The sequence below is a fragment of the Pundamilia nyererei genome, unplaced genomic scaffold (genome assembly GCF_000239375.1).
Source record: "Pundamilia nyererei isolate P.nyererei 1_Seehausen unplaced genomic scaffold, PunNye1.0 scaffold00211, whole genome shotgun sequence".
In the NCBI taxonomy this organism is placed as follows: Eukaryota; Metazoa; Chordata; class Actinopteri; order Cichliformes; family Cichlidae; genus Pundamilia; species Pundamilia nyererei.
In genome coordinates this window covers 738835-751104 of record NW_005187612.1, presented here as the reverse complement: position 1 = coordinate 751104, position 12270 = coordinate 738835, and the positions used below count along the sequence as shown (strand labels likewise).

The 12270-nt window shown below is 41.3% G+C and overlaps 1 protein-coding gene across 2 annotated transcripts; it reads left to right on the top strand.

Annotated features, from left to right (window-relative positions):
- The first annotated feature begins 2814 nt into the window (after positions 1 to 2814).
- LOC102211072 (DNA damage-inducible transcript 4-like protein) lies at positions 2815 to 5138 on the top strand. Of its 2 annotated transcripts, XM_005748027.2 has the most exons (3): positions 2815 to 2973; positions 3194 to 3341; positions 3829 to 5138. In XM_005748027.2, exons 2-3 carry the CDS (start codon positions 3251 to 3253, stop codon positions 4317 to 4319), a joined length of 582 nt encoding a protein of 193 aa, XP_005748084.1. In that variant the 5' UTR covers positions 2815 to 2973; positions 3194 to 3250; the 3' UTR covers positions 4320 to 5138. The 2 variants fall into 2 exon arrangements, with proteins under 2 accessions (XP_005748084.1, XP_013770081.1); XM_013914627.1 differs by having other exon boundaries at positions 2815 to 3341.
- The last annotated feature ends 7132 nt before the right edge of the window (positions 5139 to 12270 follow it).

The window sequence follows — 12270 nt, the reverse complement described above, 5'->3', positions numbered from 1 at the left end:
AAGCCTTTAAAAAGCTAGGAAGGGAGCGATGTGCTTTCTTTTCTTAGCAGCTGTTAAAAACCAAGCTGCTGTATTTCAGATCGTTTGAAGCCGTGAAATAGTTGAATGGGTGTCAGCCCCGGACACAGCGCTTCACAGATGACCAGCCAACAAGTTACAAAACCATGGACTGGGGATAAAAGTTGCCTTTTTTAATATTGCTGAGATGTAAACGATGCCTTTCAGAACATTTTTCATTTGTTAATTAAAACTGTTCAAGCTGCCTGTGAAAACAGAGATTTTGAGCTCACTGTGTGACACATAAAAGCCTTTTATGTTTGAATTTATAAAGTGATAACTTAAAGCCTTCATGACCCACAGACTTTAAAGAATAGGTTTAACTTTTTTCTGTGTGTGTGTAAGTCCTTTTTTAAATGTACAACCAGCAAAACGCAGCTACACACCGATATGAACCCCGGCACATGCAACCTGCTTTCTCCTGAAATGCAACTCAGCAAAAAGCTTCTTGTTATTCAGTTTCCTAGCGGGGTCAACGAGGGGCACGTTTTACTGGATGGAGGCGAGTCCCAGATCGGCATACCACGTGTCCTCAAGGGGATAAGAGAAGGCTCATCTGAACCAGAATGGATTAGTAACCCGAGACCCGACACGTTTCATCTTTTGCTTCATTCAGGGAAACAGGAGTTGGGGAAAAATTATCAAGCGGATTCGGATTTGACTCGACTTACTGACAGGAGGTTAAGGTCGAACGCAGCAGTGCCTCACATTAGGGGCCTGCTCTCAGCTGTTTCAGTGGAGCAGATGTTTGACGCACAAAGCAAAACGAGCAGAAGTGGATGTGATCTTGTGCAGAAGTGCAAACGCACTGCACCTCCTGAGCTCAATTTCCGAGTGCTTAAGAAATGCTTGTGTTGTAGACACTGCACGAATCAGTTTGCTGCCCAGGCTACTGCAGCTAACTCCCACTGCTGCAAATTACAACAACGCCTGCAAGATAAGAACCAGAGCTTTGCAGGACAGGTCTCGGGCACAGTGTCTGGAATAAATCACACACGGTGTTCTCTTTATGGCAGATATATGTCATGCAGCTGACACTCGAGATGATAGTCTTTAGAATATAGAAGTGTCTAGATTATTTTAAACTTTACTCGATGACCTGGATAAATATCTCTTCAAAGGAATCTCTTCTTGCTTGTAAATTTTAATTGCAGGGTGTAAAATGTTGATTGCTGGCTTTGAAACGATTAGATACAGAGTTTTATGTGCTGGACTGTGCCCTAATACTGATGATGTTAAGAGGCGCTGCATAAGAGCTGGGAAATTATTTTACTTCTACTTGTAATCTACCTAAAGTACAAGTACTCCTTATTCAGAGCCCCTGACCCACTTCTACCCCTTAGACAGCTACTAACGACCTTGCATATTTTTCATAAATGTCAGTCCAAACCTCATTACCACCGCCTCCATAATGACAGCTCTTTCTGTCCTTGCTGTGTTTTTGACACATGTGAACTTTACCAAAGTCCTTGCTTACCTAACACATGTCAGTATATTTCTGCATCTACAAAAGCAGCAACATTAAAGAATGTGACTTTTTTTCCAGGGCATATCTAGTTCCCCCCATGTGACCGGTGGAAAACGCTTGGTCTCTCCGTCTCTCCCTCGCCCACTGGATTCCATTACCCTTTAGCCAGCAGAGCTGCTGGGGGTAAGAGGGTCAGATCCAGTTACTGGGAGAAAAACTCTGTTGAGACTGTGAGTGGTGAGAGATAAACCGCTGATGAACTGAACAACTGTGCTCGCCGCGTTGCCTGCCAAATGTATACACACAATACAGTAAGACAAGACATTTTTGGCTCAGCGGCTCTATAGTCAAAGGGCTTCCTCCTGCCTCACAATCCTGAAATTCACATTTTGATCTGGTTTAAAAGAATATCTGGAGAAATGTTTGCACACTTTACTCATAACTGTACTTTTGGGAAGTGAAACCCACTCAGACTTCGTCTACTGATCTTCTGTGTTAGGATGAAGGTCTTTCATACGGCAGTGTGTCCTTTTGATGAGGACATTGTGCACTCTGTGTTTGGGGTGAGGTTCACAAAAATTGGATTTGAGATGAAAAAGGGATTTATTTTCAGCTTTTGCCTCAAATTTTCTAGATGGTACCGTTGTGTCAATACAGCTAATAAAATTATGAATAAAGTTACTTTAAAAAAAAATCTGTTTTTAAAGGGCCCACATGAGAATCTGGGACTGTTGTGGAGGGCCACCAGAATAAGTTCACAAAGAGATAAACTTGATACTGAACAGTAATGAGTTCAGCTTATTGGTGCAGTCCCAGTCTATCAAGTGACACATTGGGAATATTAATTAACCACCCGTTCTTTAAAGTGTGTAGTTTAACTTTTATTTTTTCTTTATTCGTTTACCTTATTGATTACAAAAATATTTTGCGTTTTCTGATCAAACAGCAATATGAAAACTCACGTGGCTTGGTTACAGGCTTAAACATAGCTCGAGGTCTCTCTATAATAATAATGAAACAGTCATAGATAGCTTATTAACATTTGCTGGTGACCCATAATCTACCAAACAGGTGGCTGAAGCGTTGAGTGCATATTAAAACACGTTTCGGGCGAAGTTAACGCTTTAAAATGAATACAAAAACGTTACGGCGTGTTATCTTGCCCACGTAGCAACACAAGAAATCACCCCCAAGTATTGGTCAATGAATTAATTTAAATGCTATTTCGCAGCCAATCGGAAAGGAGCTGTGTCCCGCGTCCAGCGCCTGATTGGTCAAGCCCTCTGGTCAGCTGAGTAGACGAGGGTATAAATAACCCTCAGAAGTTTCACCCCGTTGCAGTACGTCTGACTGTCAGTGTGTGTGTTTCTATATTAATGTGTGTGTGCGCGAATTTATTCATGAGGAACCGTCTAAATTAAGTTATTTTGTATTAAATAATATTTAAGGTGAGTCGTTTAATGCTGCGAATGAGTGTCTTTTAAGCTAGCAGTTAAGAATTGAGGGGTTTAAGTTTTTATTTGTTTAGGTTTTTTTACGGCTTTTTGTCTTTTAGGTGCTACATTTTGAAAGTTTTAGCATCCTGAGGTAGCTACCTCAGTTAGTCATTTGTTTAAATATAGCTCAAACCATCCGCTTGGACTGACACAATGACGCTACTATTTTCAGGCAGCTTTTCTAAAACTACGGGAAAACGGCCGACTCCAGGAGAAACAGGCTATCACCATGGTTGCTACGAGCACGTTAAAGCCCAAAAGCAGCGAGTGTGTTTCAGAATTGGCGGATAGAAGATATGACCACGGTTGCATTGATGCAGGTGAGCTTACTAGTGTTTTCTTTTTGTTTGTGTAGCTAACCTGCTAGATGCTGGATACTTCTAGTTGTGCGCTTGTTTATCCCTGTGTGGTGCATGGCTGCAGCAGTGGGGAGGAGGAGGGGGCGGGTACAGATGAAGTCATCCCTTCAGTTTGTTTGCGAAACAGCAGCCCACGATTAAAGGCAAGTCTGAGGCTGTCTTTCTCTGCACATTGCTACAAGATTGTGCTGCAGAAACATGATATTTTGTGGGTGTGCAGCTCAGACTCTTGAGATGGTATTTCGTTTTTAAGGGACTGTTGACACATTCACACAAGGCAGCTGAAAAGCATACAAACACAGACCCATTCCTTCAGTCATTGGTGGAGTTGAAATCTTGTGATTTGTCCCAGTTGACCTAATAAAATACCTTTCAATTTTACTGCAGCTGATATGATTAAGTCAGGATTATCTGACCTTTAAATGTTTATCTTGCCTTGTTTTCCCAGGACTGGACGTCTGGTTAGACTGCTTAGATGAGACCCAGAGGACTGCAGATGCCACTGAGGACAGAACCTGTCAGCAGCTGGCAAAGATGTTTGAAAACTGCCTTTCGCGGGCTAAGAAGACAACGCTACACTGCTCCTCTGTGCTGGTACCAGAGAAGCTAACGCGGAGAATAGCTCGTGAAGTCCTGCGGCTGTCATCTTGCGAGCCCTGCGGTCTGCGCGGCTCTGTTCTCTACGTCCACCTGGAGTTGGACAAGGGATGCAAGCAGCTCGAACGCATTGTGTACGATGCCACCGTGGTGCCTACATTTGAGCTGACTCTTGTTTTTAAGCAGGATGGCACCGCCTGGCCCAGCCTGCGGGACTTTCTTTTTATGGGAACCTGCTTTGCGCCGACCTTTAGGCACGCACTTAAACTGAGTCCAGGTTTCCGTCTCGTTAAGAAAAAACTGTACTCCTCCTCGGCAGGTACCGTGATTGAGGAGTGCTGAACTTTTGTAGGGATTGGGGATTTGGATATTGGGTTTCCTGTTGGGAAATGCACTTCTGCCCAAATGTAAATGACACTCCAGTGGTGTCACGTTTTCTACAGTGTTTTTGTACAGCGCAGTGTTAACTATTAGCCAGTCAGCTTTGGATGTAAAGCCAGAAGCTTGTGCATCAGAAAGCCTGATTGTTCTCATTCAAGTCTTTTTTTCTTTTCTTTTTAAATCAGCAAAATTGTAATGTTCTGGGTGTTTGTGTGTTTTCTAACATGAGTTGCTCAAACACCATTTGAAGTTGTACTTTTTGCAGATGAATGTAAACCGATCCCAAAGTGTGAGAGGGGCATACTGTCGGGTACACTTTTCTTAAAGACACTAGACACTTTCTTGAGGCATCTGTGTGTTTCCAGATACGTTGAACGCTCAGCCACAGCGCGCACACAGAGGGCTGAATAAGAGTCTGACATTTAGTCTTTCGGGGGCCATATTCTGGTTGTGTGATGCTGTATTTAGGGCTGTGATTGTTTTTAAGACTATATGTCTTGCGTAGATGCTGCTGTCATGGTGTGGGACTTCCCACACTATAGGGGAATATGTGGATGCCTTAAATCTCACGCACATTTTTTTTTTTTTCACACAGCTATGTCACAGCTGCGTCTCTTTCTAAATGTTTTATTGCATTTTTATTTTTTTACCCCCCCCCCTCCTCCGCCTGATGCACCTTTTCAATGCAGAGACTTTATAAATTATTAAAGGATGGTTCGCCCAAGTGATGTGTATTTGTTTTAACAATTAACTTGTTAAAAAAAAGTCCCAAATCCCCCTCCCCCTTTTTATTTTTTTTTAACTTCCATTGTTTTTCAAATTTGATGTTGAAACAAACTGAGTTGTCTGTTTGGACAATAAAATCACTTTAATGTTCATTTTTGATTCCACGTGTGCTCTTTTCTCCATTCTTATGTTGCCATGGATATCCTGTCATGGCAAAGCCTGCAAAACGGGGATAATTCACCTTTTAGACACAGCAACAGGCATTACAAGATCTTGACAAGAATGTGGCACTTACTTCATCCTTAAAAGCTTAAATGTAATTTGTTCTGCAGGTTTCCACACGCCACTCTCCTGACTGCTCATAAAGCTCACTGGCTGCCGCTGTGTGTACCTGCAGTGTTTGTGTGACATTTCTCTCATTGTCTTGAATGGTTGGGATTTTAATAAACTTGTGAGAAATGCGAGTGAGATGAGCAAAAGATTATGAGACTCGTGTGGTGCATGACAAGATTCCTCCTAGTTTTGCTTTAATAAGGAATTACTGTCATAATTGTTTACAACTTTTTACATTTGTGTAAAACGTTAGTTATGGCAACACGCCGGTCATGCTCAAGTGGCGAAACAGGCCGCAGGGGTTACAGCAGGTTAGTGGCAGAGTCACATGATGTTGTGCAAGATGCGCTGCATACAGTCCTTGTGCAGGACAATGAAGCTCTGATCGTCTGGTTGGCGTCACACGTAACGACCTCTGATCCCGTTGCTTTGCTGTGCTAATGTGGGTCAGCGGCGCAGATCTGAACTGCGAAGCCCATAAACACAAAAGATCCACAAAGAATATGTGCTATACAATTCATCGCTATGTCTAATATTTCTATAGATACACTATCAGTCACAGGTTTGGACACACTTTGTCATTTAATTGTTCTTCTTTATTTTATTTTTTTTACTTCATTTTTTATGTAGCAAAGTAAGTAACTCTAAATATGTTTATGATGTCTTCAGTGAGAATCTACAATGTAAATAGTCGTGAAAATAAAGGTGTCCAAATTTTAGATTGATAGTGTACCACACTTGATTATTCATGGCTGGAAAAAACAGGTTAAATTGAAGCCCAAGTTACAGTCTAATTTCCTCCTGTCCCCATTGTTATATAGATTTACTTTAGGCCTTCTCATTCCACCTACTACATCTTACAAGGATCTTTGTCAATAAGTCCCTTGCAACATTAGCATTTTCCCCTGATTTATGGTCCTTGTCCATGAAAAGGCAGAGTTGGCAAATCCTCCTACTGAGGGAGGCTTTGCCATAATATCTTGCCTCATGGAAAAGTACTGAGGCCCTTGTCATGCTGCTGCAACCAAAAAAGAAAAAAAGGAAAATCTTAGCGCACTGTACTGGCTCGGCAACTCGTTTGCTGAAGCTAGTAAATCTGCTTGTGGTGCTCGATATCCTCGGTGTCAACATGATTCATCTCACCCCTGCGCAGCGTGAGTTACATTGACGGTTGTGAAAGGGGTCTTTTACCGCCACAGCTGTGGAGTCGATCACACCGATCAGACGGATGCATACTGCTTACCCTGCACAAACAGCCTACAGATGTTTATCGGCTTTTGATGCCTCTCCATCCCCACGGGCTTATCCGAGTTACTGGATAGGCCTATTTGTTCCTGACTCCTGAGAGATGAGCTGGGCTTGATTCCATGTTTCCTCCTGACCCGTAGAGCAAGGTCTTTCTGGGAAGATGGAAATCTGATGAACTTACTAAAAGGAGAATGCATGCCACTCTGGGACCCGGGGTTATCTTGTAATGCAGATATGTTTATCTGATTGTTTGTTTATGTTCTAAGTAAACAATACCTTTTCCCTATTGCCTCATCATCTTTTGGGTATGTCAGTTCACAAGCAGACATAGCATAAACATAGAAAAAAAACCCAACCAAGCAAAAAAACAGGAGGTCAGTATCCCCATTTGGAATTAGGTAATAAGTGATTCTGGATCAGCTGCCCTGTGATGCCGCGATCTTTATCTCACACCAGGAAACAATAAAATTCTTGAAAGTTAGACGATAAAACTTAATTTGAAAAAACGTCACTTTATGTTCAGCTTTGTTTGCACAAAAGAGAAAAAATGAGCCCTCCATCCGAAGAAAGAAGAAGGCGGCGTTAGGTGGTTGGGTTGAGTGTTCAAGCTCATGTTTACGAGTTTCATCACATGATGTTTGGGTATCAAAATACCTATCTTTAAAACACTTGACTCTTGCTGCCATTGGAGCAGGCAGCATGTGATGTTCAAGAGGGAGATGTTAAATCTGCTTTGGCCTGCAAAGTTTCAGTGGCTGTAGGATGTGCTGTGCCGAGCTTAATTTAGCCTTAAAAGTAAGAAGATAGTACAGTGACTGTGGAAAAACACCAACGTTTCTTTCTTTTTGGATTAAAAGTAGACATTTCTTATCAGCGCTGTGTGACATGAGATATGTTTATTTAGTACGAGTCCCGCCTAGCGTAATATCCTAATCATCTTTTTCTGATGTATCCGTGGGGGCTTCAATTTTAAGAAACTTACAATCCATGACATAGTATCAAATGTAGGATGACGTGAAGACTCCAGCGACAGTTTCCCTAATACTTAAACTGTCTTCACGTCATCAGATCTTTGTCTTCTCCGTGAACCTTGTGCCATAAAAATTTATTGGACATGTAATGTAGATCTAAATGTAGAAAATTCCTGGTGAGAAAAGTAATTTTAACTTTTAAGGACAGTATGTATGGTAGGACCGATTTGATGGATTGCATTACAATGAATGCATTTCTGTTTTGGGTTATTTTATGCTCACTTTTCCTCCATTGCCATGAGTCTGTAACACTCCTTCCACAGTTGCATGAAGGTGCTTATGAGCTGCAGCTGAACTAGTGAATATGTGTCGAAAGCTTAGCCTCTGAATGATGTTAAACAGGTTGTAAATACGTGATTTACAATTTATACCACGAGGGTGTAATAAACTGTAACGAACGTGCAGGTAGTACCTTCCCGAGAATGTGACGTCATATTTCCTTCCTACTGAGATATTTGATATTTAGTTGTGCAAGGTGCATTATTTTGAGTATTGAGTGAGCCGAGATTTTAAATAAACTCTTATGACTGGTCTTGGACGTAATGAAATAGCCCCTGCAGGCACATGATGCGCAAGTTTAATAGCAGTGCAGGACTAAAAGAAATGGATATTTTGAGATGTTGCTATGCTATTTTCAGTATGCGGACTGTTATATAAGTGTCACTACAGTGTTTATGTGGCGGCTGTGTGTGACCTTTGTAGGACACTGCCTCTGGAAGGTTTGGAGATGACAGTTCCTCCATAACTAATGAAGCCCCCCCCCGGCTTCAAGCACAGATTTCTCTGGCATCTCGCAGGTGGGCGTTGTCTCACTTCTGACCATTTATGGCGGAGCTGATAGAGGTTGGTCACCTGGGTCATATCGCCCTCATAACTGTGGCCCATTGTGGTTATTAAGAATTTGTGCTTGGGAACAAAGATGTAGAGATGCATGAAATTGTTTGTAATATGAACAGAGCAAGGAAGATTCAACTGAATAACTGAATGTGTGCCCATTAACAGATGCCCAGTAGATATATAAGCCTTCATTTTACACAAAGCATTTTTTTTTTTTGCTTTTAACATACAAAGCCAGAGTAATGTGTGCAATATAAACATTTTGTGAGGATATGTGCCAAGAATAAAAATACCTCGGAAACCAGAACTAAACAGGCAGTCTGACCCACAGGACGTGGTTGGGGAACATCTCTCATGTTTTTCACTAGAAATTATGGGTTATGGATGGGTTGCGCTGAAATTAAACAGGAAATGCTTTTGGCATCACTGATTTTCATGTTTTGTCACCTTCCTTAAAAAAATAAAGTTAAGGATTAGTAAAGCAAAGTTTATGCCAAAGTATATGAGAAGTAGTTTAAATGATGTTTCAGTGGACAAAATCAATAATATGAATGCACTGGTTTACTTAAAACAGATGATAGTATCCTATTCTTTTTAAAAAGAACATCAACATCAAGCAGACCGATTGAAAAGAATATAAATAATATTATCATGAATTGCTAAATTACTGTCTGAGCGTGTGCTGGGGTGGTAAAGTGGTCACAACCTCTTTAGATTTATTAAATCTGTGTATTCACCTGATTAGCATTTAAAGTCTTGTTGTAAAATAAAACCTTGCCAAGGCTGGTTTCTTTTTTCAACACTGACTGCATTATGATTGAAATTAATGAATATATGAACGTTGAACTGAAGGCTCTTGTCCATGGCTGCTATATTTAACCTTTATCTTGTTGCTTGGCTCATATTGTACAACAACTGTTTCACCATCCTTTATAGCAGACCTTCCCAAAGTGTGGGCCCCGCCCCCTAGGGGGGGGTGGCGGTTTGAAAAGGGAAAAAAACAAAAAACAATGCTTGGACACTGCTAGCAGGGGGCTCCCACACAAACGCAAAGCAGGAGATGAAGCATAGCTGAACATGTTTCCAAACCAACTTCATTCTAAGCCAAAGACTAGAAAATATGGTGAAGCATATCTGCCCTTTGGTTTCACACAAGTGCTGAGGTAGGTCTCCCCTTGCGAATTTGTTTTTCCTTTGTTGGGGGCGGGGTTGGGTTTTCCAATTCCGGGCCAACCGTTTTCCCCCTTTTTTGATTTTTAGTTCACAAACACTTGTAATGACTAACTACTCCTGACATTTTGGAGATGTTGGCTCTTTATACAGTAAAGTTACAGCGGGATACAAATAATATCAGGCTGATCCTGCCACGATTTGTTCCCCCTGTTCAAATCACGGACAAACAGTATCCAACAGCTGTTTATGTTTTTAAACCCATTTTGCACAGAGAGGCTTTTTTTTAATGTATTGATAGCAATGTTGAATATTATTACACAGGGAAAAAACAACTACATGTAAAATAATTACACCGTGAGGCCTCTGCCTTTGTAAATGGAGGGACAGTAACTGTGTGTTTATATGTAAGCGTGTAAAACCTGAAGATAGAGACAAAATACTGTTAATCTGCCATTCTGCAATTCATCTCATGTAAACAATAACGTGGTGCACAGCGTGACGTGGGAAAAGGCACATACCTTTAATGTTGCGTGACGAACTCTGTATTCTTTGTCCACACGTAAAGACGAAAAAGGAGTTTTTAAAAAATCTCCGTTTTCGGTGATTGGAAACGCCGTTTACGTGTGAACGAAACAGCTGCGTTTTCAAAAATATCCATGCAGGTGTGGACGTAGCGTAAAAGACTTAGTAGTTTATTTCATTACTACCTGTCATTTATTGCAGATTACTTGTATTTGCTTAATTGTTTACTAAATGTTTGAGGTGTGAAATAAACCGCAGTGGAGCAAAATATGGGTGCGTGTGGATGGAGGATGTGTTTGTGCGTGCGTGTGCGCGTGGGGTTGGGGGGACGAACATTTTTCTTGTAAAACAAAGGGGAGCCCAGCAAAAAAAGTTTGGGAACCACTGCTTTATAGGGATTTTAAAAAGTGTATGTGCCGTCATTATCTAGTCTCAGTTGCTCTGGATCACTGTTTCTATCACAGAAATTAATCAGCTGTTTTCAGTGTTCACCGTCTGGGCACAGTGACAATATTGCTCAGGTTTGAATCTATTCAACTGGTAAATGGGAGCTCTTTTTTTGGTTAGGCTTACAAAGCCAAATGCTTTGAACTTAAGAACTGATTACCATGTACTACTATAGATATAACAATCACTGAAACTGTGTAAGCAACGACCTGCATTTGGTTTGTAAAGTTTTGATTCACGATGGGTTGCGACTCTGCTGTGAAAGCGCAGCTGCAGACAAAGTATAATACGGCCATCTAGTGGAGACAGCAAACGACAGCAACATTAGACTAAAAGGTTATGTCTTTAAAAACGAAGCAGATTTTATTATATTCTAATTCTTGTTTTCGTACCTTTTTACTGCTAACGTCGAACACGACGAAACAGCGAATTTGTAAACAGGGAGGCGCGTTCCGTCAAGCTTTTGTTCTGAAAGTCTACAGGAAGTCCTACTCTGGAAACATTACTTGACGCTCGTGCCCTTGCGGTTACCAGGGGCAACATGAGCACCAGATGACAACTCACAGTTAGTAATCTAAAGTTGATCTCTAACTCGAAAATTGCATTACTGTTTTCACTGCTCTGTGTTGTTGAATTACCACTAAGCGGAAATGCCACCAAAGGGAGCTAAAAAGGGCTCTGCTAAAAAGTCCAGTACTGATGGAGGCGCAGTAAACAAGAACTGGGAGACTGGTCTCATCAAAGCAGAGTTTGAAGAGGTTTGTCGTCTCACTGACCACTTTTTTTGGCTGAACTTAAATAGTTTGTTGGAAACATTTCTATCCTCTTTACACTGAGTGAATATCGCAGTTTTCTCATAAGGCGTTAACCGAGTCTAAGGGCAGGTTATGGGTGCGCGCGTGCGATTAGCCAGATCAGGCAGCTTCGATTTTTCAGACCGGAAGTTATAATTTCGACATCCCTAAATGTTATTAGTAAACGTTGTTATGCTTCTTAAAAGCTTTTTCTTCTTTTTTTTTCTTTAACGTAAATTTTTTTTTCATTTGTCTTAGCATAAATTGCTCCATCACTGAGCCTAAAGCGAGCTGTCATATACTGCAAAGCAAATATGTATAAATATGATATGAAATAATGTAGCCTGTGACTGGGGTGTATTGCAGTGGTATATCGTAAAACGTATTGCCCTTCCCAGGATTCGTGGCAGGCATGTGTGTCTTTTGTGGTTGGGAGAGGTCCGCAGGAGGAGGAACTGATCCAGGCGTTGGCCTTGGCTGTACAGGAACCGCAACGCAAACTTTTCACCTTGCTAACTTGGGACGACACGCTTGCAAAGGTACTCTAACTTTGTTACTTCCTTTATATTAAAGGGACCTGTGGTGTTGATATAACACATTTTATATTTTATTGTTGACTCTACTAGACTTGCTTTACATCATTTACACTTAAAAATGAGCCTACTTTGTCTCAAATGATGCATGGCGGTGTTAGTGACTGCGTCATGATACTAACGCCTACCAGCAAGAAGGTCGTGGTTCGAATCCATCAGCAGGATGAGCCCTTTGGGTGGGTGTTTGAACCTACCTGGCTTTCTTTCT